At 44.3% G+C, this 26,790-nt stretch overlaps 1 protein-coding gene across 4 annotated transcripts in view; it reads left to right on the forward strand.

The window, feature by feature from the left end:
* The first annotated feature begins 19,771 nt into the window (after positions 1-19,771).
* The window catches only part of TARS3 (threonyl-tRNA synthetase 3), a 52,637-nt gene continuing 45,618 nt past the window's right edge, over positions 19,772-26,790 (forward strand). For all 4 annotated transcript variants that reach the window (XR_010933057.1, XR_010933060.1, XM_067699328.1 and 1 more), the window contains exons 1-3: positions 19,772-20,074; positions 21,029-21,094; positions 21,806-22,002. Coding sequence is in view for 2 of the 4 variants with exons in the window: in XM_067699328.1 (XP_067555429.1) it covers positions 19,772-20,074; positions 21,029-21,094; positions 21,806-22,002 (566 nt within the window). In the remaining 2 variants the exon portion in view is untranslated. The remainder of the gene's footprint in view (positions 20,075-21,028; positions 21,095-21,805; positions 22,003-26,790) is intronic.

Consider the following 26,790-nt stretch of genomic DNA (forward strand, 5'->3'; position numbering starts at 1 on the left):
CAGTTCCCTGACCAGGGATTGATCCCAGGCCACAGCAGTGAAAGCCCGGAATCCTTCCCACTAGGCCACCAGGGAACTCCCCACTGCATCCAGGACATTCAGATGTTAGAATTTTACCACTGAAATGCAGAGTTATCCGGGAGGCTCTGAAAGTGCAGTTTGGGACCCCAATAAGGAACAAAACCCCGGGGCAATTAGGAGCATGCTTCCATGGCATCCAGGGTCTGAGATTCATGTGCTCTCCAAGAACCATTTTTCTATACTGTGGAACAACCCAAGAAGCCACACAGTGGCCTGGGCACATCCTCGAAGATATGGGCATCAGCAGAACGATTTGTAAATGGTCAGGGGTCAGGGTGAAATCAGAGCTACACAGGGAGGAAGAAAGCGGAAAAGAAAAACATAGGACTTTTCAAAAGCTGCAAACACACGCAGAATGTGAACATACTTGTTAAATAATTGAAGACTTTCTCGATCCTCAGTCTCAAGGACACTGCTAGGTTCGGGCTGAGTTCCAACCCTTGCTTTTTCCTCTGCAGCAGCTACATCTTGCAGGATCCTGCGGGTCTGCTCTGCATTGTAACATAAACAGGAATCACAGTTCTGGCAAGACGCTCTCTCACTCATCCCTGCCTTGCTTCCCTTCGCTAAAGTCATCTCTTGCTGGAGACATGGCCGTTTCAATAGGGCAGAGAAGGGCAAACAGGATTCAGGCCACACTTTTCTAAACAAACGCCTGTTAGTTCATTGACATACGGATGATTATAAGTCCTTCAGTTGCTCCTTGGGGCTGGGAAGAAAGGGCGTTTTTCAAAAGCCCATGTCGGTATTTTTCTGAGCACAGGGCTTTGGAGTAAATAAATAATCACATTCCTTGCAATATGTACAAATGGGTTTCATGCAAACAGGGAAGAAGGAAAAGGAGGAGCCAGGATCCCTTTCAAATGTGGCTTCTCCCGAGCTGCTGACCCAGGACCCCCACGGCCTGTGCGGGTTTGGGAGGCAGAGGCACGTCAGGTTCGCTAGGAAAGCTCATCTTCTTCCTCTCTGGGACCCGACTGTGATTTGGGGCAGCAGCTTTACCGCACGCCCGATTCAAAGCCTCTGAGACTTCGTTCCCTACAAGCCTCTCTGTCCCACCTCCCATCCGTCACAAGACGCCATCTTCCCTAGCAAAGAGCTGATGACACCCAATTAACACCCTCCGTGGGGCCCCTTCAGCATCCCGCCTGCACCGGCCCTCGCGCTCACGTGCTCCTGCTTTGTCATGTCCCCCTCCCCCTCCCGCTTCTGGAAGGCAGCCCGCATCCTCCCGGCGGTCACATACCTGCCAGGTGCAGGCATGTCGTGATCTGTGTGGCCACAAGGAATCGCATCGCGGTGGAAGGGTCCACCCAAGAACCGGGCTGAGCGAGAGGCTGACTCTGCTCACACTTACATGGTCCTTCCAGTTCTAGATCCTGCCTGTTCTCCCAGTGCACAAGGGTGGGAATAGGAGAAACGCAGTGCCCGCCTTAAGGGGCCGTAGGGATGAGCCTCTCGCCCTGTGTGTGGGGTTCTCCCCCGTAGTTAGGGGTGTCAGGCACTCTTTTCATCTCTATGGGCACAAATGGCCTGTTGTAACAACTAGTGCTTCCGCAAAGAACATTAAAATGTGGACACAGGGACTTCCCTGGTGGCCCTGTGGTAAAGAATCCGCCTTCCAGTGCAGGGGACACGGGTTCTATCCCTGGTCAGGGAACTAAGATTCTACATGCCGCGGGGCAGCTGAGCCAGTGCACTGCAACTACTGAGCCCAGGCGCCACAACTACAGAGCTCACACGTTCTGGAGCCTGTGTGCCTCAACTAGAGAGAAGCCCGCACACCACAAAGAGCCCTCACACCGCAATGAAATATCCCACGTGCCACAGCTAAGATCTGATGCCGCCGATAAATAAATAAATATATTTTATATATACACATATATATATGTGTGTATATATATATATATATAAAATACGGCCATAAAACATAGGACACTGTAGTGCTCCTGGGCCCTGGGATCTCATTAGCTGTTGATACTGAGTGAAATACAGTAACTTCATGCCTCCACCTTTACACCAATTAGATCGTTTTGCCTTCGCAGATGCTGCGAAGCATAACTGCTAACTTGGATCCTTTCCCGTGTGGTCACCCTGGGACATATTTGTTTATAGTATGTATGTCTAGTGATGGCAGCTGGCCTTGTGTGTATTCTAAGGATGGCAAGACCTCCTAGGCATTTACACAGGCTGATTCTACCCCCATACAGCGAGAGGAGATGGATTTCCTTCTGAAGGGAGGTGTCGTGATAGCCCATCATAAAGCAGCCCCTCCTGGGCACCTACAAAGGGTGAGCCCCATGGAGCACAGGTAGGTCAACCCATGCTGGAAGGAAGTGAACCTCTGCAAAGAACTTACAGAATAGCCCAGAATTATACCTATGGAATCACCTACAAAAATTACTTTAAAACTCTAAATTCTGACTGTTGACATGAAATTCAGGTAGCAAAAGAAGTTGAACATTTTAGAATTTGATTTTTGAAAAATAATCTCTCCAGTTAAATTCTGATAATGCTATTGCTACATTTTTTTTTTTACAACTTTTAATTTTCAAGCAGTTTTAGGCTCGAGTAGAAGTTGTAAATATAATACAGAGAGCTCCCATGTACCCTTCACTCTGCTTCCTCCAATGATAATGTTTTACATAATCCTAGTTATGTATTGAATAATGAATCAACCATTCAAACCAGAAAACTGATATTGGCACAGTACTAACCTATAGACGTTATTCAGATTGTACTAGTTTTTACATGCACTCATTTTTTTGTGGTTCTTGTATAGTTCTATAAAATGCTGTCATCAGTACAGATTTGTGTAACCACCACCACAATCAGATTATTTCTTTTACAATTCAAATACTTCTATTTTTATTTTTGCTGAGGAACATGTTCAAATATGCAGAAAAGTATAGAAAATAATATAAGAAATATAAGAAATAGCCATGTTTCTAACTCTGTATTTAACAAGTGTTAACATTTTCATACATATGCTTCAGAATTTTTTTGTTACTTTTTAAATTTAAGTATAGTTGATTTACAATGTTGTGTTAGTTTCAGGTGTCCAGCAAAGTGATTCAGTTATATATATGTGTATATATATATATATATATTCTTTTTCAGATAATTTTCCTATATAGGTTATTACAAAGTATTGAGTATAGTTCCCTGTGCTATACTGAAGGTCCTTGTTGGTTATCTATTTTATATATAGTAGTGTGTATCTGTTAATCCCAAACTCCTAAATTATTCCTCCACCCCTTCTGCCTTTGGTAACCATAAGTTTGTTTTCTATGCCTATGGGTCTATTTCTGTTTTGTAGATAAGTTCATTTGTATCTTTTTTTTCTTAGATTCCACAAATAAGTGATATCATATGATATTTTTCTTTCCCTGTCTGGCTTACTTCACTTAATATGATAATCTCTAGGTCCATCCATGGTGCTGCAAATGGCATTATTTCATTCTTTTTATAACTGAGTAATATTCCATTGTATATATATACCACATCTTCCTATCCATTCATCTGTTAATGGATACTTAGGTTGTTTCCATGTCTTGGCTATGGTAAATAGTGTGGCAATGAACATTGGGGTACATGTATCTTTTCAAGTTATGGTTTTCTCTGGATATATGCCCAGGATATGCTTCAAAATTTTTTAAAGAATTAAAATGTTAAAGATACAACTAATACTCCACCTGATCCTTTTCCCTCTCCCTTTTCCTTTTCAGCCAAGGTTATTTATTTACAAGAAAAAAATTAAGCAACAAATAAACAAAACTCACTGTGTAATTGACCCTTACCTAAAAAGTTAAATGATTACTGTAATAGATATTCAGGCCATTTTTGACTTATCAACATTTTAAATTACATTGTAAAAAACATTTACCAAAGGGGTTTTCTTTTTTTTACTGTATGATAGATATTTAATAGCAATAAAGGACTTGGCAATAAAAAATAAAGGACTGCATTGTTCTTGTTTACCACAGTACTGTATAAAGTTGTATAGAGTCAATAAATGAATGGATGAACAAATACTCCTCTGATAAATTTATATTAATTACAACCTGAAATATGTATAAATTATTTATATTACACGATAGCCTAAATAATGTATAAATAAGAAGCCATTTATAAATATCCACTTTCACCATCTTGACCTGGGCCATGGATGGACCATTTTACTGAACATTATAATTCACGACTATCTTAAAAACCAAAAATAATTTTTCCCCTGAGACAAATCTTAAAATACATGTAACTATTGTAAAGCTGGGATTCTTATGGTTCAGGCAAATGAAGACCAGCAACCAAACACTTCCTGCAATTCTCGAAGACTTGAGTGGTACACATGTACTCAGGCCACAGAATCACGATAGGGATCTCCTTCGTTTGCCTCTGTTCCCATAGTCCTACAACTGCCCCAGAACATCTGCTGTCATTGCTTTTCCCAAACCCACCTCCTCTGTCCAGCTCTGTGTTGCTTTTCTCTCCCACGCTCACCTTCCCTTCCCCCACTCTTCATTCCTTTAACGTACTGGTATTGACGAACCCAAACCCTTTCTCTTTAGAAGGAAGGAGGTAGGGAAATCGGAACTGGCAATTACAGGGCTCTCTTTGGAAGGCTAGCAGATGAGAAACAGCTAAGAAGACTCCCACGCTAATTTTTGGAAATAACAGCTTTTTTGGAGATATAACATATGTACCATAAAATGCATCCTTTGAAAGTAATGCAATCCAGTGGGTTTTAGTATGTCATAGACATACTCAGCTTATCACCACTACCTAATTTCAGAACGTTTCCATCACCCCACAAAGAAACACGGTACCCAATAGCAGTCTCTCCCAATCCCCTTACCTCTAGCCTTGGGCAACCACGAATCTACTTTCTGTCTCAATGGATTTACCTATTCTGGACATTTCATATGAATGGAATCACACAATATGTGGCATTTTGTAACTGGCTTATTTCTTTTAGCATAAGGTTTTCAAGGTTCATCCACGTTGTAGCATGTTTCAGGCCTTCATTACTTTTTATGGCAGAGTAATATTCCATTGCATGGATATACCACATTTTGTTTATCCATTCATCACTTGATGGACATTCGGGTCATTATTTCTTGGCTATTATGAATAATGCTGCTGTGAACATTCTCACACAGGTTTTTTCTGTGGACATGTTTTCATTTCTCTTGGGAGTATACCAAGCAGTGGAATCCTGGGTCACATGGTAACTCTTACATTTTGAGGAACCATGGCAATTTTTGTGCCTTTACCTATAAAATGAAAGCTCAGGCCAGCTTCTATTAACTGAAACTTAATCTATTAATAGTTTATGCCTTGCAATTAAAAGTCCTCGTTAAAATCAGAAAGGTGCAAATCATTCTATGAGACAACTGAAGTCATCCCCTAGGCTGTGTTGTGTAAGATTTTATGTGACACCAAAGCATTTACTTCTGTATCATGAGAGAAGTATTGGATCTTTTTATTAAAATAAAAATCAATGCTGCATTGGAGCGCATTCTTAAAGAGTGCGGTTGTAGTGCCAGATATTTTGATTAGACCATCATTAATCTTAACACTTCTCAGAGCAAACCATGTTCTTACCTTGAAGGTAAAGAAAAAAGCAGGTGAGCAGGTAAGGGCAGAATTCCTCCAGATGAGAGCAGAAAGCACAGAAAGCCTTTGGCCCTTTGGAGCACAGCTTCAAGAAAAAAGAGTCCACTCTCTCCAAAGAGTCATCCCGGGAGAGGATCTGGTTGCACTCCTGCAAGGAGAACACACCATTGTACACCAAGTGTGGGAGCACCCAGCTCACGTCCAAGTCCCTCAGGATCCTCTCTTTGTAACTCCTGGGGATCTCCGAGAGCTGCTCGGCCCTCCTCTCCTTTTCTCTCCGAGTCGTTGGCTCGCAGTGATAGAACCAAGACCCGGCCCCTGTCTCTGCTGTCCTGGCACGTGGAGGGCCCGGGAAAGGGCTCCCTCCCGGTCCAGGCAGCTCCGCGGCCTCCGTGGGCATCATCCACACCGCACAGGCATCTGCAGGCCGACTCATCCCACCGTCTGGAGAGATTGCAGGTCTTCGGGGAGGGGTGGGGGGGGGGGCCTCGGATTAAACCTGCAGTGCCGGCCGTCGTGGCCTAAGAGGATTGCCCTGCACCCATGAGCCCCTTGCAGTGGTGAACTTGCAAAGATGAACAAGACGCAGCCTGGCTGAATCCCCTTCAGCTGAAATTCATCCCCAAGTAAGCACTTCCCCAGGCTACCCCTGCATCCCCCCAAAAGATTATTTCCAGCATCACAAATGTAACAGGCTCATGGTCTATACTGAAGGGTCTCCTTGTGACGCTGGAAGCTGTGTCAGGACCCGACTACTCATCTCTCTGGTCTTCTCTCCCCTGTCGTCGGGGGTTGGACATGGCTTGACAGCCAGCCTGGCTGCAGACACGCGGAGACTTGGCCAAAGCCAGCTGTTCAACAGAGCATTTTGATTTTCCCAAACTGTCTGCTAAGTGCTGTTTCTTAGGGCATGGTTCTTTTTCTTTCAGAAATTGGTACACTTCTGTGTGATCGTTTGGTTAAATGATTCAGTCCCACAGATGACCCCCCTCCTCTGATCCAACCCTGGTGTCCATTTAATGGAGTTATTGCCGGGTCAGGGGAGGCCTCTGCCACGAGCCATGCCTCACTATGGACCACGCAGATGCAGGATGATTGCTCGCTCCACCTGCTGGAGCTGCCAGGCCTGACTCACCTCAGGATGCTCCCTGGCTGCGTCTGCAGGTGACCTGTTCTTCTCTGGCCTGTCCCTCTCCCTCTGCCCATGAGATGGAAGTATAGCCTTGGGGTCTTTCTCCCACTCACATTACTGTGTCTTCTCTCTAAAAGTCACCCTAGGATCATTCACCCAACAAGGACCTACTGTATAGCACTGGGAGCTCTGCTCAATAATCTGTGATAACCTATACGGGAAAAAAAATCTGAAAAAGAATGAATATATATAACTGAAGCACTTTGCTGTACACCTGAAACTCACAACACTGTAAATCAACTACAATCCAATAAAATTAGAAAAAAAAAAAAAAACACAGATCATTCACAGATCAGGTGAAGAGAAATGATTTAAAAAAGCCCAATTTTTATAAACTGCTTTCCAGTTAGGAAACTGATGAAAAGATCTGCAATTCTCGTAATATTCTTGCCAGTTCCATTTATAGAAGCAATTAGATATTACTCTACAGTATCTGGGTGGAAGATTTGCTTTTCAGAAATCCAAACTCCCTTGGGGTATTCTGGTGATGGTGCTTTTCCTGGCTTTGCTTCTGACCTCGTGTGTGACCTTGAGAAAATAATTCTATGTCATCACACTCCTTTGTGTTAACCATGTATTTCTGATGTTTTGACATCTTGGGGCCTTGCTGACTCCGAAGAGATTGCCCCCCTCCCCGCCCCGCCCCCAGGACTGACCAGTTCCTAGAGACAGCAAAGAACTCGCCTGCAAGCACATCTTTCGTAGGCAAGTCACCAATCCGGAGTCCACACCCCCAAACACCTCCTTTATGGGACCCTTACACTTGGGGCCACTCTCTACCTGCCCTAATGACCCCAGGGCCAGGTATCAGACAACTAGGGACAGCCCCTCTGTCCCACAGCCCGCTGAAAGAATTCAAACTAGCCCATCGTAAGCCTGCTTACACTGCCTCATCTGTTCCTTCCTGCAGAAATCACGAGCCCCACACCTCCCCCCTGCTCTTCCTGCCTCCTGATGGACCCCCGGTGCTCCCTCATGTGCCCCTGCTTGGCACGGAGCCCCCCCTTCTCTTGGGAACTGTAAATGACAAACTATCTTTTCAGTGGCCGTGGTCTCCTGATCTGTTGGCCTCGCCCTGCCTGAGTAGCAATAAACTCGACACTTTAAAACATCCATTGAAAGTACAAAGCTGGGGCTGAGCTGTGACAATGCTGTGAAGCACTTTGAGTGTCATAAGAACTGGACTGGAGGTCACAGAACCCCTAACCCTAACTACATTCTTCTGCACCAGCAGCAAAGATTATGTGCCCCCACATTGCAACTTCTAAGGGAATTAGTGCCATCTTGTGGTGTTTTTAGAGTCTCTCAGGCCATTTCTTCTTAACAGACTTTATTTTTTTAGAGCAGTTTTAGGCTCACAGCAGTTGAACAGAAAGTACAGAGAGTTCCCATATGCCCCCTGCTCCCACACGCCCACAGCCTCCCTATTACCAACACCTCCACCAGAGGGGTACGTCTGTTACAATGATGAACCTACATTGACACATAATTATCACCCAGAGTCCACAGTTCACTGTTGGTGGTTTACATTCTGTGGGTTTGGACAAATGTGTAATAACATGTATCCATCATTATTGCATCAGATGTAGTTCCATTGCCCTAAAATCCTCCTTGCTCCACCAGTCATCCCTCCCTCCCCTCTAACATCTGGCACCCACTGATCATTTTCCTGCCTCCAAATTTTTGTCACAGGCCATTTCTACTCTAAGATTTTCTTTATTTTGTTGCCCACCTTGTGCTGAGCATGATACAAAATAATGGTGAGCAAGACAGACAACTTCCCTACCCAGAGAAAAGGTCCAGGTAGGGAGAGAAAAAAGCCAGGTAACAAATAAATAAAATAGTTACAATACTGTTGAAAAAGATGCTGAGAGGAAATGGGCATAGGGATACCTTAAATAGAGTGGAGAGGTGGCACACGAGCTAAAACTGCCAGGATGAAAAGAAGTCAGATGTTAAGAGTGGATGGAAGCTATGAGCAGGCAGAGACTCAGAATGTGTAAAATCCCAGAGCAGGAGAGCGTGGGAGTCATTGGGCATCTGAGGGCTCCACGAACCAGCATGTGGGGTTGGACCACGTGGGGTCAGGGAGCGATGATGGAAAGGCCGTCAGGAGGTCAATCTTGCCAGCCTGCTAGGTCCTGATAAGAAATTTGAGGCTTCCCTCGTGGCACCGTGGTTAAGAATCCACCTGCCAATGCAGGGGACACGGGTTCGAGCCCTGGTCTGGGAAGATCCCACATGCCGCGGAGCAACTAAGCCCGTGCACCACAGCTACTGAGCCTGCGCTCTAGAGCCCGCGAGCCACAGCTACTGAGCCCACGTGCCACAACTACTGAAGCCCGTGCGCCTAGGGCACGTGCCCCTAGAGCCCGTGCTCCGCAACAAGAGAAGCCACCACAACGAGAAGCCCGCGTGCAGCAACGAAGACCCAATGCAGCCAAAAATAAATAAATAAATGTTTTTTTAAAAAAGAAAGAAATTTGGATTTTCCTTCCCTTGCAGTAGAAAGCTCCTGAAGGCTTTACCTGGAGGAGAGATATCATCTGATGGAAGTTTTCAGAACTAGTGTTAATTTTCAGAAGCCTCACGTTTGAGGCTGGTAACACTTTTTTTACCCTTTGCTTTATCATTTGTTCTCTCTCCCTCTACAATACTTCTTTCTGAACTATTTGGGTGTAAGTTATATACATCATGACCCTTTACCCCTAAATTCTTCAGCTTGCTTTTACTAAGAATGGAGATAATCTCTTTTTTTAAATTGAAGTACAGTTGATTTACAATGTTTCAGATGCACAGCAAAGTGATTCAGTTATATATGTATATATATCCTTTTTCAGATTCTTTTCCATTATAGGTTATTACAAGATATGGAATGTAGTTCCCTATGCTATACAGTAGGCCCTTGTTGTTTAACTATTTTATATATGGTCGTTTGTACCTGCTAATCCCAAGATCCTAATTTATCCTTCCCCCACAACTTTCCCCTCTGGTAACCATAAATTTGTTTTCTATGTCTGTGAGTTTATTTCTGTTTTGCAAATAAGTTGATTCCTATCATTTTTTAGATTCCACACATAAGTGACATCAGATGATATTTGTCCATATTCTTAATTATAGAGCTTTTGTCATATGTTTTAATATCCAGTAGGGCTGGCCTTATAGCTCTTTCTCTTCAGTGTTTTCCTAGCTATTATTATGTGCTTACTTTTCCATGTGAACTTTAGGATCAACTTTTCTAGGTTCATAAAAAAGCTCTTTGGAATTTTTTTTTTTTTTTTTTTTTTTCGGTACACGGGCCTCTCACTTCTGCGGGCTCTCCCATTGCGGAGCACAGGCTCCAGACGCGCAGGCTCAGCGGCCATGGCTCACGGGCCCAGCCGCTCCGCGGCATGTGGGATCCTCCCGGACCGGGGCACGAACCCGTGTCCCCTGCATTGGCAGGCGAACTCTCAACCACTGCGCCACCAGGGAAGCCCTCTTTGGAATTTTTATGGGGATCATATTAAATTTCTAAGTACAGTAAGGAGGGCTGACCTCTAAATGATGTTGAGGTGTCCTAACCAAGAACAAAGACATTATACCATCAGTTCAAGTCTACCTCTGTGGCTTTCAGAAGTGTTTTAAGGTTTTCTTCATATAAGTTATAATATTTCTTGTGGACTAGATTATGACATAAAGCTAGAGAGTTTATGTAGCCCTGGGGTAAGAATGTGAAGATATTGCTAGTCGTTCCGGCTGAAAGAAAACTGCTTTTGATGGCCTTCAATGAACAGGTAGAGAGAAAAAGGCATTAGCCCGACCAATAGCTGCATATAAGGTGTCAGGGATGATGCTGATACACTCCACCAATCATAGCATATTGGGAAGAGCAGCTGCAACTAAAGTCACCATCTAATTAAATGTATGATAATCCACTGTAGTTCCTCAACACATATCTGTCATGTACACAAGCAAAATAGGGGAGGTAAACGGAGGTGTGATGAGAATCTCCACACCTGCACTGTTCGAGTCCTGGAGGGTGGTAGTCATCTCTGCAATTCCTCCAGGAATGCGGTGTTTGCTTTGGTTTACGATTTTTGAAGGTTGAGAGAATTCGAGTGGCTCCCACTTGGCCTTTCTTACTAGAATATCCTTAAGTCCGTGGGTCAAGGAACCACTGCAGGGATTCTGCCAGTTGCTGAATATGTCTATGCAAACTCTGCTTTCTGAAACTGGGCAAATGAGCACAGTGTGGGTTTGGGGAATGGATGAGCATGCTGTGAGATAGGTCCCAGACCAAACCCGGACACAATCCAAACGTCCAACAACAGATAAATGGATAAATGAATTGTGGTATAGGCGTACAATCGACTACTACTCAAGAGAAAGAAAGAAAGGGGCGGAGTCAAGATAGTGGACTAGAAGGACGAGGAGTTCCCGACTCCGCAAAACTAGGGCATCTGCCAGGCACTGGTGGGGGACCATGGACGCCTAAGGGGACAGGAGGAACCCCCAGTGACCGGGTAGGGTGTGGGGGGGAGCAAAGGGGGAGAAGAAGTGGAGACAGGACAAGACTGGCACCCCTGAGGGGCAGCTGGGGGAGGGGAAGGGATCCCACGTCTGGAGGGGGAAAGAGGGCTACCGTTGGGAGGGCAGAGGATCAGAAGGGAGCATGGCCAGCATTTCCGCTGTCCACACGGGCCCCGGGGAGCCTGCTGAGACCCAGGCCTGATCCTCTGCCCACTGAGGCCCCCACCAGCTGTGTGGGTCCTGAGGGAGTAGAAGGGAGGGAGGGGGGAGGAAAAGTAAAGGCCTGACCGATGGGACCTGCACCCCTGAGGGGCAGCTGGGAGAGGGGAGGATTTATCATACCCAGTGGGGCCCACCCATAGTTAGGGGTTCAGCAGCAATGGCAGAGACCCTTGGGAGGGCAGAGGAACAGAAAGGAGAGTGGCCAGTGCTTTCCCTGCCCACTTGGGCACCGGGGAGCCTCTTAGGCTCCCAGGTGTAATCCCCAGCCCTCAGAGGCTCCCTCTGGGAGCGCAGAGCCCGGCCCCCACCCCCCCCCACCCAGGGCCTTACCTCTACAGGTGGCACTCGGAGACCCCCTCTGAGACCCCTCCAACTGCACTGGGCCTAAACCCTGCTCATACACCCTCACCTAAGGCCTTACCAACAAACTCTGGAACCCCACATTCTCAGGCACCCCCTCAGGCTGTGCTGCCTTTTCCCTGCCAGGCAGGTCCTAAGCGTAGGCCCTGCCCCCACCCTAAACCCCACCCCCGCCTAAGCTCCGCCCCCCCACAGCCAAGGCCTTTAACCACCTTTTTTGTTTTCTTCTTCTTCTTTTAGGGTGTGGTTCTGTTTTACCTTGTTGTTCATTCATTTATATTTTTATTTTTTCTAATAAATCTTTTATTTTTCTAATTTTATTTTATTCTTTGTACTTTGTTATTGTTCTCCTTTTGGCGTATTCGCATTTTTCTTTCTTTCTTTCTTCTGTTGTGGTTCTGTTTTACCTTGTTGTAGTTGTTTCAATTATATTTTTATTTTTCTTAATATATTTATATATAAATATATAAACATATACAAATGTATATATTTATATATTTTAAATATATATTTTATATATGTAATATATTTTTTATCTTTCTAATTTTATTTTATTTTTTATTCTTTGTTATTCTACTGCTCCTTTTTTTTTTCCTTTGCCATGCTGCATGCCTCGCAGAATCTTGGTTCCCAGGCCAGGAGTCAGGCCTGAGCTCCTGTAGTGGGAGTGCTGAGTCCAAACTGCTGCACTAACAGAGAACCTCACACCCCAGGGAATATTAATTGGAGTGAGGTCACCCAGAGGTCTTTATCTGGGCACCAAGTCCCAGCTCTACCCAGCTGCCTGCAAACGCCAGTGCAGGACCCCTCAGGTCAAACAACCAGTAACACAGGAACACAACCCCACCCATCAAGAAACTGAGACGACAAAAAATATGTTACAGACGAAGGAGCAAGGTAAAAACCTACAAGACCAAATAAATGAAGAGGAAATAAGCAACGTATGTGAAAAATAATTCAGAGTAATGATAATAAAGATGATCCAAAATCTCGGAAACAGAATGGAGAAAATACAAGAAACGTTTAACAAGGATCAGGAAGAACTAAAGAGCAAACAAACAATGATGAACAACAAATAACTGAAATTAAAAATACTCCAGAAGGAATCAATAGTAGAATAACTGAGGCAGAAGAATGGATAAGTGAGCTGGAAGATAAAGTGGTGGGAATAACTGCCAGGGAGCAGAATAAAGTAAAAAGAATGAAAAGAACTGAGGACAATCTCAGAGACCTCTGGGACAACATTAAATGAACCAACATTTGCATTATAGGGGTCCCAGAAGAAGAAGAGAAAGACAAGGGTCTGAGAAAATACGAAGAGATTATGGTCAAAAACTTCCCTAACATGGGAAAGGAAATAGCCATCCAAGTCCAGGAAGCGCAGAGAGTCCCATACAGGATAAACCCTAGGAGAAACACACCAAGACACATATTAATCGAACTAACAAAAATTAAATTCAAAGAAAAAATATTAAAAGCAGCAAGGGAAAAACAACAAATAACATACAAGGGGATCCCCATAAGATTATCAGCTGATTTCTCAGCAGAAACTCTGCAGGCCAGGAGGGAGTGACAGGGTATATTTAAAGTGATGAAAGAGAAAAATCTACAACCAAGATTACTCTACCCAGCAAGGATCTCATTCAGATTCAACGGAGAAATCAAAAGCTTTACAGACAAGCAAACACTATGAGAATTTAGCACCACCAAACCAGCTTTACAACAAATGCTGAAGAACTTCTCTAAGCAGGAAACACAAAAGAAGAAAAAGACCCACAAAAACAAGGCCAAACAATTAAGAAAATGGTAATAGGAACATACATATTGATAATTACCTTGAATGTAAAATGGATTAAATGCTCTAACCAAAAGACACAGACTGGCTGAATGGATAGAAAAACAAGGCTCATATATGTGCTGTCTACAAGGGACCCACTTCAGACCTAGGGACACATACAGACTGAAAGTGAGGGGATGGAAAAAGATATTCCATGCAAATGGAAATCACAAGAATGCTGGAGTAGCAATACTCATGTCAGATAAAATAGACTTTAAAATAAAGACTGTGACAAGAGATAAGGAAGGACACTACATAATGATCAAGGGATCAAGCCAAGAAGAAAACATAACAATTATAAATATTTATGCACCCAAAATAGGAGCACCTCAATCCATAAGGCAAATGCTAACAGCCATAAAAGGGGAAATCGACAGTAACACAATAATAGTGGAGGACTTTAACACCCCACTTACACCAATAGACAGATCATCCAGACAGAAAATAAATAAGGAAACACAAGCTTTAAATGACACAATAGACCAGATAGACTTAATTGATATTTATAGGACATTCCACCTGAAAGCCAAAGAATACACTTTCTTCTCAAGTGCACATGGAAAGTTCTCCAGAATAGATCACAACTTGGGTCACAAATAAAGCTTGGAAATTTAAGAAAATTGAAATTGTATCAAGCATCTTTTCTGACCACAATGCTATGAGATTAAAAATCAATTACATGGAAAAAATTGTGAAAAACACAAACACATTGAGGTTAAACAGTGCACTGCTAAATAACCAACAGACCACTGAAGAAATCAAAGAAGAAATAAAAGAATACCTAGAAACGAATGACAATGAAAACACAACGATCCAAAACCTATGGGATGCAGCAAAAGCAGTTCTAAGAGGGAAGTTTATAGCAATACAAGCTCACCTCAAGAAACAAGAAAAATCTCAAACAATCTAACCTTACACCTAAAGCAACTAGAAGAAGAAGAACAAAGAAAACCCAAAGTTCGCAGAAGGAAAGAAATCATAAAGATCAGAGTAGAAATAAATGAAATAGAAATGAAGAAAACAATAGCAAAGATCAATAAAACTAAAAGCTTGTTCTTTGAAGAGATAAACCTTTACCCAGACTCATCAAGAAAAAGGGAGAGGACTCAAATCAATAAAATTAGAAATGAAAAATGAGAGATTACAGCTGACACCACAGAAATACAAAGGATCATAAGTGACTACTACAAGCAACTATATGCCAATAAAATGGACAACCTGGAAGAAATGGACAAATTCTTGGAAAGGTACAACTTTCCAAGACCAAACCAGGAAGAATTAGAAAATATAAACAGACCAATCACAGGTAATGAGATTGAAACTGTAATTAAAAATCTTCCTAACAAACAAAAGTGCAGGACCTGATGGCTTCACAGGCGAATTCTATCAAACATTTAGAGAAGAGTTAAAACCTACCCTTCTCAAACTCTTCCAAAAAATTGCAGAGGGAGGAACACTCCCAAACTCATTCTACGAGGGCACCATCAACCTGATACCAAAACCAGACAAAGATATCACAAAAAGAGAAAACTGCAGACCAATACCACTGATGAACATAGACGCAAAAATCCTCCACAAAATACTAGCAAACATAATCCAACAACACATTAAAAAGATCATACACCATGATCAAGTGGGATTTATCCTAGGGATGCAAAGATTCTTCAATATACACAAATCAATCAATGTGATACACCATTTTAACAAATTGAAGAATAAAAACCATATGATCATCTCAATACCTGCAGAAAAAGCTTTTGACAAAATTCAACACCCATTTATGATAAAAACTCTACAGAAAGTGGGCATAGAGGGAACCTGCCTCAGCATAATAAAGTCTGTATATGACAAACTCACAGCAAACATCATTCTCAATGGTGAAAAACTGAAAGCATTTCCTCTAAAATCAGGAATAAGACAAGGATGTCCACTCTTACTACTCTTATTCAACATAGTATTGGAAGTCCTAGCCACGGCAATCAGAGAACAGAAAGAAATAAAGGGAATACAAATTGGAAAAGAAGAAGTAAAACTGTCACTGTTTGCGGATGACATGATTCTATACATAGAAAATCCTAATGATGCCACTAGAAAACTACTAGAACTAATCAATGAATCCAGTAAGGTTGCAGGATACAAAATTAATGCACAGAAATCTCTTGCATTCCTATACACTAACAGCAAAAGATCAGAAAGAGAAATTAAGGAAACAATCCTTTTTACCATCGCAACAAAAAGAATAAAATACCTAGCAATAAATCTACCTAAGGAGGCAAAAGACCCCTACTCAGAAAACTATAAAACACTGATAAAAGAAATCAAAGATGACACAAACAGATGGAGAGATATACCATGCTCCTGGATTGGAAGAATCAATATTGTGAAAATGACTATACTAACCAAAGCAATCTACAGGTTCATTGCAATCCCTATCAAATTACCAATGGCATTTTTCACAGAATTAGAACAAAAAAGTATACAATTTGTATGGAAACACAAAAGACCCTGAATATCTAAGGCAATTTTGAGAAAGAAAAATGGAGCTGGAGGAATCAGGCTCCCTGACTTCAGACCATACTACAAAGTTACAGTAATCAAGACAGTATGGTACTGGCACAAAAACAGAAATATAGGTCAATGGTACAGGATAGAAAGCCCAGAGATAAACCCACACACCTATGGTCACCTAATCTATGACAAAGGAGGCAAGAATATGCAATGGAGACAAGATAGTCTCTTCAATAAATGGTTCTGGGAAAACCGGACAACTACATGTAAAAGAATGAAATTAGAATGCTACCTAACACCAGTCACAATAATAAACTCAAAATGGATTAAAGACCTAAATCTAAGATCGGACACTATAAAACTCTTAGAGGGAAACATAGGGAAAACACTATTTGACATAAATCACAGCAAGATGTTTTTTGACCCACCTCCTAGAGTAATGAAAACAAACCCAAAAATAAACAAATGGGACCTAATGAAACTTAACAGCTTTTGCACATCAAAAGAAACCATAAACAAGACAAAAAGACAACCCACAGAATAGGAGAAAATATTGGTAAATGAAGCAACAGGCAAAGGATTAATCTCCAAAATACATGAACAGTTCATGTAGCTCAATATCAAAAAAAACAAACAACCCAATCAAAAAATGGGTGGAAGACCTAAGTAGAAATTTCAGCAAAGAAGACATACAGATGGCCAAGAGGCACATGAAAAGATGCTCAATAGCACTAATTATTAGTGAAATGCAAATCAAAACTACAATGAGGTACCACCTCACACTGGTCAGAATGGCTATCATCAGAAAATCTACAAACAGTAAATGCTGGAGAGGGTGCGGAGAAAAGGGAACCCTCTTGCACTGTTGGTGGGAATGTAAATTGATATAGCCACTATGGAGAACAGTATGGAGGTTCCTTAAAAAACTAAAAACTGAACTACCATATGACTCAGCAATCCTACTACTGGGCATATACCCTGAGAAAACCATAATTCAAAAAGACACATGTACCCCAATGTTCATTGCAGCACTATTTACAATAGCCAGGACATGGAAACAACCTAAATGTCCACTGGCAGATGAATGGATAAAGAAGATGTAGTACATATATATAATAGAATATTACTCCGCCATAGAAAGAAATGAAATTGGGTCATTTGTAGAGATGTAGATGGACCTAGAATCTGTCATACAGAGTGAAGTACGTCAGAAAGAGAAAAGCAAATATTGTATATTAATGCATATATGTGGAATCTAGAAAAATGGTACAGAGGAACCTATTTGCAGGGCAGGAATAGAGATGTAGACGTAGAGAATGGACGTGTGGACACGGGAGGAAGGGGAGGGTGGGATGAATTGGGAGATTAGGTTTGACATAAATACACTACCATGTGTAAAATAGCTAGTGGGAACCTGCTGTATAGCACAGGGATCTCAGCTTGGTGCTCTGTGATGGCCTAGTTGCGTGGGATGGGGTGGGGAGGGAGGTCCAAGAGGGAGGGGATGTGCATATGCGTATGGCTGATTCACTTTGCTGTACGGCAGAAACTAACACAACATTGTAAAACGATTATACTCCAATAAAAATAATGAAAAATAAGGAGAAAGAAAGAAGGAAGGGGGGGGAGGTAGAGAGGGAGGTGGAAGGAAGTAAGGAAAGGAGAGAAAGAAAGAATTGATATACCCAACAACATGGGTAAATCTCAAAATTACTACGCTGAGCGTAAGAAGCCGAATAAAAGGAGTACATACCATATGATTCCATTTATAGAAAACTACAGAAAATGTAAACTAACCTATAGTGACAGAAAGCAGATCAGTCGTTTCCTGGGGGTTGGCGATGGGGCCTAAGAGAGACAAATTACAAAGGCCACGGCATCTGACAGTGCGTAGGTCACGCCAGAACGGGAGGAGCAGAAATCAGATGGGGGGAAGTGGGGAAGAGAATGGGAAGGCTGTGGAGCCTGTGAGTCTGTGTAACTCCGTCCAGAAGCTGATCAGGGGAGGGAATAACAAAGACGCACTGGTATTAGTGTCATACTTATGGAACCTCCTTCTGGGAGCTGTGTGTGACTCCAATCAGCTCGCCCCCTCACCTCCTACAGAGGCATTCATCCACCTCTCCTCCTTCCTAACACCTGCCAACCTTTCTTTTCCAGAGCATCTGCTCCCTTCCCAACTGCACCAGTCCAAACGAAGCTCTCCCATTTTGGAACCACGATGACATTCATGGCCTGCATCTCACCAGGCTACCTGTTCAGTTAAACTTCACCGCGGTCGAAAGGCAGCCTAGTGCTGAGCACGTAAACATGCCTCGGATGGTCGAAGCTTGAAACTCAGATGTGCCATGCAGAGGTGGTGTGACCTTGAACACTTAGCCTCTCTGTGTTTCAGTTTCTCCATCTATAAACGGCTATAACAATAGTGTCTCTCGCTATAAGTGTTAAAGGAGTTAATATCTGTGTAAAGAATTTAGAACAAGGTTTGCCACATTCTAAGCCCTAAGAATGTTAATAAAAACCAACTTGTGTTCCTACTACGGGAAGGTGTGTGCTTATGGTTATAAGGGATACAAAGACCTATGTGGCATTTGTCCTACCCTCGAGGAACTAGCAATTTCTTGCCATCAGATTTAAATTTTTGTAGCGATCTGCGTGCCCTGGTGCAGCAACCTTTGCATTTGGGCAGCCTTGGCATGAGGCCAAAGAAGGTCAATTCTCAGTGGCCACTTTTTAGAACCTGGTGGCAAGTTAAAAGAATGGTAACTTCCAGGATTCACGAGAGAGAAAACAGGAGCCATTCTGGGAAGGGAGATGGTTTTGGACAATATGCATTTTGGCGACCTACTCGTAGCTTTGAAGGCACAGTGAGCCTGTTTAGGGCCCACTCCACTCTCCAGGTCACTCTACCTGTCTTGGCCCCCAGCCCCGAAGCGTGTCCAATGTGGGTACACCAGCCCCGCCCCAACCCGTCTCCCCCGCCCAGTTCCTACAGCCCTGCCCCTGCAGTGCACAGCCAGCCTCACCCCTCTCCTTTGCCCCGCCCTCTACAGTTCCAATAGCCCAGCCTCTGCAGTGCACAGCCGGCCCCACCCCTCCCCATCGTCCCTCCCTACAGTTCCTATCGCTCAGTCTCTCCCCTTCACTCCGCCCCCTACAGTTCCTATAGCCCGCCCCTGCAGTGCAAGCCGGCCCCACCCCTCCCCATCACCCCGCCCCTAACAGTTCCTATAGCCCCACCCCATATCTCCGCCCTCCTCAGCTCCTATCTTCCCGCCCCTACACGGTACAGCTAGCGCCGCCCCGCCCCGTCACCCCGTTTCCCCCCACCCGCCCCGCTATTTATATAGCGTCGGGCCGCCGCCCGGACACCGCAGTGCGCCCCTTAGCTGGCGACTGTGTCCCACGGGGCGCCGGTACCTGTGTGAGGCGAGGCGGACGCTATGGCGGCCGAGGCCCTGGCGGCGGATGCCGTGGCGTCGCGCCTGGCGCGGCAGGAGGAGGACATCCGCTGGCTGTGGACGGAGGTCCACCGCCTGAGAGACGAGCAGCTGAACGCGCCCGACCGCTGCCAGGCCGAGGGGCCGTGCCTCACGCGCGAGGTGGCGCAGCTGCGGGCCGAGAACCGCGAGCTGCGCCACCGCCTGTACCGCCTGCGGCTGTGCCTCGCGGAGGAGCTGAGCCACCAGGCGCGGCGGGAGAGCGCGCTGCGGCAGGAGGCCGGGCGCGAGGCTGCAGGCACTCAGGTACCGGGCTGGGGCCTGTCCGCAGGGCGTGGCGGAGCTCGTGCGCTGAGAGCCCTGGGGCGGCAGGTGCGCTGCGGGGGCGGGGGCGGGGGCGGGGCGGGGCCTGCCCTCCCGGCCCCCTGCCCCGCGCTCTCACTCGGGCCGGGAGCCCGCGACAGACTGGACACGCCGGGGCCGCTGCGTCTCCAGCGATCGCCAGGCTGACCTAACGCTGTAATGTCTCAACTCTTCCCGTAAATTGCTCGGCGCACATTTTCTTCAGTGGCAGAAATAGCATTTTCCTGTCTGAAAAAAATGCTGCAGTGTTTAAAATTCACACTTATTTTCTTGGGCAGGAAGACCAACAGCTCCATGTAGAAACATTTCCCTTTCCCCTGGGTGAATGGCTGGTCTGAGCTGTTTATGACAGGTGGTTTGGGGTGTTTAGTTGTTGCCTTGTTTTGGAGGTCTATCTTGAGATTTGCGTATTTAATATTGTCATTTAACAGCGTATTTTAATGTTTTGGTTCACTTACCTTCTAACGTAATGCATTTCTAAGTTCTGAAGGCCTTCTCAGACTGTGGGTGTTCTCAGTCCTTGTACCAGCGGACTGTGGTGCTCCTGGGCAACACCTTCTTGAAACAGTGCATTTAAAGTCTCTGGGAGCAGCTATGCAACCATTAATCCAGGGACATTATTTGTTTAAAATTTAGGGGGGGGAAACTTTAAAGAGCAAAATATATTAAGTGTACTTAGCAAGAATGTGAAAGTGCACATTCAGGAAGGACTGAACCCCAGAAAACGGCTTACCTGTTGAAGGTTGTAGGTAATGGTCAGGAGAGCCCCAGCCGTGAGCCTCTAAACATGGGACGCTTGCTGCCTGCTGGCCTGTCCCTCTCCTGCTTCGGGCTTCAGATATGTTGCTCTTTGTTGTCATTGGGATGAGTTGTTTATTATTTCCCTTTATTTCTCAGCCTCCTCCTAGTCAGAGCCAAGGAAAGGACATTAAAAAGAAGAAGGAAAGCGGGCCTGACAGTGAGGTAAGTCATTGCTGTGGAAATAATATAAAATACTACCTATAATTTAAATATGCTTATGTAGTTAATTGCCCAGGGGTTTTAATTAAAACAGTTGCTGTAAATTACGGCTTGGGCCACAGGAGTGTGTTTAAAATTTTGTTAGCCTTAGATACAAGATGTCTTAACTTAGAGGTGAGCCAGCCCCACAGCTGTAAAGGGCTCCTTAGTCTATTTAAGTTGAGAAAGCAGAGCTCTTCTTTTGTGTTAAGGAAACCGGCTTCTTTGCTTTTTAAATATAAATCATTAAAACAACCAGAATTGATCAGGCACATCAACATTTGGTAGGAGCAGAGGGAGCTTGGCTTCAGGGATCCATCGGGTTGAGGAGTTCAGACAAACGGGAGAAACAACTAGAGAACAAAGTCAGATGGTGTATCAATAAAGGCTGAGTTGTGTGGCTCTGTGCACGAGCATGTTAAACCTATAGAGAAGGGCGATGCCAGTGGGTGTGGTAGTTGGAAGAGGAGGGCTTTGCGCAGGACCCTGAGAGCTAGGAGGGAGTTAGACCCTGGGAGGGGAGTCTCCAGGGGGTGAGAGTGAACGCAGAGTCATAGGGGCTTGTGGGGGCCGTGACCTGAGCGTGCTGAGAAGGGGTGGGGCTTATTTAGAGCTGAGCAGTTAGAAAAAAGTGGACTGTGTCTGTTAACCCTCCTGTATTCTAATGGTTTTCAGGTGAAGAATCCACCAAATTTTGTGAAGGAAAGATTGAAGCTTTTTGAAATACTGAAGAAAGATCATCAGCTCTTACTTGCCATTTATGGAAAAAAGGGGAATACAAGCAATGTGATCACAGTAAGAGTGGCTGATGGGAAAACAGTGGAAGGGGAAGCTTGGAAAACAACACCTTACCAAGTGGCTGCTGAAATTAGGTAAACCGTAGTGTGGAGCAGATGATCAGTACTAAGTGTTGGGCTAGAGCTTGGTGAAAATGTGTTCTTAGGCACTGCTAAGGTATTCTTTTCTTACTCAATTGAATAAATTAAATGTAATTAGGTAATTATTTACCTCTTGGCTTCTAAAGGGGCCATTTAATACGTAATTGAATATCAGAACACAATCTCCTTCTCTTTCAAGGGTCCAATTTTTAGAGTTCTAGTAAAAATATATAGTAGAGAAAAATGTGTAATCCTTGACAGGCGACATTACATTGACCCGGTTCATTATCAAGTTATTTCCATGAGATTTTACAGGTCTTTTGTTGGGCTTGACTCCAAGCCATTGTTCCACCAGTAAATAACTGTGGGTGGGTCTTTGAACCAATGTGGGCAGATCCCTCCAAGCCTGTTTTCTTAAATCTTAAGTGGAAATAATAATACTTTTATCGTTTACCTTACGAGATTGTAAAGATTAAATAAAATACTATATATGAGAGATACTCTGAAAATGAAAGCAACTCTAGAAATGTACAAAAAGGCCTATTAATTATAGATTGAAGATGTATGTGTTAGAGCTATGATCAGCCCTGGAAGCTTTGACCTTCCTAGAAATTAGATACTTCAGTGAAGTTGTGTTGTTTTGACTAATGTTAATTCCTGGCATTAAATAAAATTCTGTGGAAGCTATAGCTCAAAACTGCCATGTAAATAAACTTATTATTTAAAAAGCAAACTATTCAACAATTAAAATCTTCAGATTTCCTTTGAAAAATATGGTTAAGATTGTATTTTTCATCCTATTATATCATACACCCTAAAGGCCCGTCCCAACCTGTTCCTGTGCTTTCCAGGAGAGAGGAATAGATGTGCTGGGAACGGGCTTTGAGGCAAAAATAAGTTTATGTTTCCTCGTGGAGAGTCATTTGCGTGTTGGTGGATTGAAGTCTGAGCCGTCCTGCACTGAAGAGACTGTCCAAGCTTGGGAAACAAGGTCATTTCATTATAGGACGTGTTCTCATTGTACAGTGACTTGCATTCCCACAGGTACTAGTTTAAAACCACCCTCGAGTTTTATGACAGAGGGGTTACAGGAGTGTCTAAAAAGTAAAATTGTCCAGAACTAAAGCATGGGCAAAGCTATATCAGGCAAACCTGATAAGAAGAAAGCAGTGGTCTTAATGTTACCGTCAGACAGCAGAATTTAGGGCTGTCTAAATCATTAGACAGAATCATTGAATGGGAGACTGAGGCTTATTTTTAAAATAGAAGAACAGTGTAATTCCCAATTTGTCACGCACCTTTATGAGTTATATAACGTAGCATCAAACCAGAAATACAAGATTATAGGAACTCAAGAGTGGCAGACTTTAACATGCCTTTCTCAGTTTTTGATCAAATAGCCCAAAATTAAGATTACATGGTCTGAATAACAACACTCTAAGGTAGGCTTCGTGGCTAGTCCCTGATCTCTGTGCTGTGGCCCAGATGGTGCCTCCTCTCTTGGCACCTGTGGTTGTGCTTTCGGTTCCTCAGAATCTTAATAAAATACAGAAACACACAGTTAGCATTCTGTGAGCAAAGTGAAATCCGTTGTGAACTCAGTAAGCATTAAATGACAACAAGACAAAACAAAGCTAGGAAATTAAAAAAACTTCAAAATACTCAGGTGAAAAGAAATAAAAACAAGTATTTTTGGAAATAAAAAGAGTAAAAAAGGAGTATTCTTAGAAAATACTTCTAATGAAGAGAATATATTTCAAAATCTATGTAATACACCTGAAGTGGTGATCAGGAACAGATTTATAGTGTTGAAGGCTTTTATTATTGAATAAAAAAAATGAAATGACTAAGAATTCAACTCAGGCAGTTAGAAAAAGAACAATTAAACTAGGAGGAAACTAAAAAAGTGAATTAGAGAAGAGTATTAACTGAAAAACTATTAAAATAAGTAAGGGTGCAGCAAGGTGTACAGTTATAAAAATAAAGTTAAAAATAATAGTTTTATTAAATTATACTTACTGTTCCCTTGGTTTACTGAGACTTGATTGCATGGATGATTTTCCCTGCTCTGAGGGAGTGTCGGCCTTCCGAAGTGTAACATGTAAGGTACAAATCATTAAGGAAAAGATGGACAGAGTCAAAAACACTTAGGAAAAATGGCTATGTGTAAAAATGACGCATAAAAAGGAGGAAAAGATAATCTTAGAAATGCAAATTAAAGTAATTGTGTATTATCTATTGGTCTGTCAAAGATTTATGAATAATGGTTAATATTGATATGATTTTGGGGAAATGGCACTGCTGGAGGGTGGATGCAGAGGCGCAGTCTCTTTCTTAAATGTGCAAACCCCAACCCTTGGATCCAGTCATTCTATACATAGCCATTTATCCCAAGGAAATACCCCAGCAGAAAAAATGAGCAAAGGACAGTTCATAGTAGTTCATTGAAGAGTAGTTCTTGGAATGTGGTCCCCAAACCAGCAGCATTAGCATCACCTGGGAACTTGATGGAAGAGCAGATTCTTGGGCCCCATCCCACACTTGCTGAATCAGTTAGTCATCTGTGTTTCCAGGAGCCCCCCAAGGGCTTCTGACTAAACTGCTGCAGGAAAGAGTCCCTAGAGATCATGGCTTAAATAAGGCAGATGCCACATTCTCCCCTGACAGACTCGTGGTGGCCAGACTGGTGGGCGTCTCTGGTCTAGGCAGTCCTTCATGGGCCCAAGATCCCTGCATCTTGTCGCTCTGCCGTCCCCTTAGGTAGGGTTTGTCCACATCTAGGGGTGGAGGCTGGGTCACACCCATGGACCTGCTTGCAGGCAGGGGAAGAGCGGCTGGAGAGCAAGGGTGCTTTGAGGCCAAGACCCTGGAGCAGCATGTTTTAATTCCCACCTACAGCCTGTTAGCTCACGCTTAGTCACACAGCCACGCCGCCTGTAAGAGAATGGAAACGTAGCTCCTGCTGGCTGGCCACGTGTCCAGCCCAGGCACTCTCACCACAGGAGAGAGGAAGGATGGTCTTGGGGACAGCGTCCGCCACGGCGTGCTGCTGGGACCTCCAGACACCTGTGAGCATCCGCCGTGCATCATCCCCCACACTCCCTCACTCTCCCGGTGAGACGACTCCAGCCCCTGGCAGTAGAAAGCCCAGGATTTTCGGGTGAAGCACACAACACCCCCATCGGCTGGCTGCTCGTGCTCTAGCAGCAAGTAAACTGATAGACGAGGCTGCCCATGCCACGTGTATATGGTGGTGGGATAAACACAATCACGATTAAAGTGTCATTTGGAAAAAAGAGGAGTGATGCGGCAGACAGTGGTATTCAGGAGCCCCCAGATCTTGTCTGCAGCCTGGCCGTGGGTGGGGCTCGGGTCAAACCATCTGGTCACCCTTTGTCCTCTGGGAGCAGCTCTCTTGTCCACCGCCCTCTGTCGGCCCTGATTTTGCAATTTGGAGGGCTTGTCGTTGTCCCTGGCCTTCACTTGCCGCATCTGAAGTGCGGGCAGTTGTTCATGGTGGAGGCCGCGGGGTTTGCTGGTGCGGCTCCTGCTGGTGCACATGTGGGGCTCAGGGCTCCTGAGGATCAGTGACAGGTACTTGTAAGCTGGGCTTGTAGTTTGTTTGGCAAAACAATTCCCTCAAGCAATTAACTAGAAGCTTCTAGTCAGTTTCCCGTGAAAGTAACCATGCTGAAGATTTCTCCTAGACAGAGACTTCTCACCCTTTTACTCCCTGGCCTTTGTCCTTTGCTTGTTCCTCCCTCCCTCAGTTAAATGGGCCAAGATCAGACAAAACTGTAGGTTGCGGGCTCTGATCCTTGTAGCTGGACCAGCCTGTGTTGTCTGTCTCTGTGCGGCCTTTGAGAAGGGCTGTCAGTGTCTGTTCCTCCTGCTCTTTGGGACAGAAGATTGTTTTTGCATCTTGCACAGCCTCACACTTCTGAACTCCCATTCAGTTCGGCTTACAGGCCGCGTGCAGAGAGAGCCTCCCTCGCAAGGGGACAAATACCGTCTGAGCTTACCTTGGCCTGGTAGTATTTTGTTAAAAGCCACGAGAGTTACCCAGTGTATCCCAGCGTTTGCCTTTGTATAACCGTTTACTCATGTGCTACAGGCATCGTAAGCACATTATTTGCCTGCAAGTCTTAGGAGACACTTTGTTATGCTGTAACAGGGTTATTGGCTTTCCACGTCTGAGTACCTCTTTCTGTGTAACCCACCGCCCATCCGCTAAGCCAATGCCAGATGATTTGTTTTTGTTACTCACTTGCAGGCCCTTATTTCTGCGTTAGTTAAGGCACAGGCTAAGCTGCTGCAACAGGCCACAGAAAACTTAGTGCCTTAAATACGACTAGAGCCTCTCTGACAGCAGTCTGGGGGTGCAGGGTCCAGGTTGGCAGGCAGCGCTTCTCCATATGTTTATTTGGGGACCTAAATTCCTTCCATCTGGCTGTTGGGTGGTCTGGTACAGTGTTCCTTTGTCCGTATGGCCCAAAAGTCGTAGCATGTGTGCTCCATCTACAGAGGGCCGGATGGACAGGTGCCCTGCGTGGTGTTAAGGCTGAGATATGGCAGTGCTGGACACCGCTTCTGCCTCCACCTAAGCCACGTGGCTGCCTCCTGCTGCAAGGATGGCCAGGCACTGATTGTAGAGGACAGAGAGAATGGGCTTGAGGAGCCCTTAGCAGCCTGGCATGGCCAGCGAAGGTGAAGATAAAATTCTACTCCACTGATAACAATACTGAATGTGTATTAAGTTCTTATTATGAGTACACCTTATTT

This window comes from Pseudorca crassidens, chromosome 1 (genome assembly GCF_039906515.1).
Source record: "Pseudorca crassidens isolate mPseCra1 chromosome 1, mPseCra1.hap1, whole genome shotgun sequence".
Lineage (NCBI taxonomy): Eukaryota > Metazoa > Chordata > Mammalia > Artiodactyla > Delphinidae > Pseudorca > Pseudorca crassidens.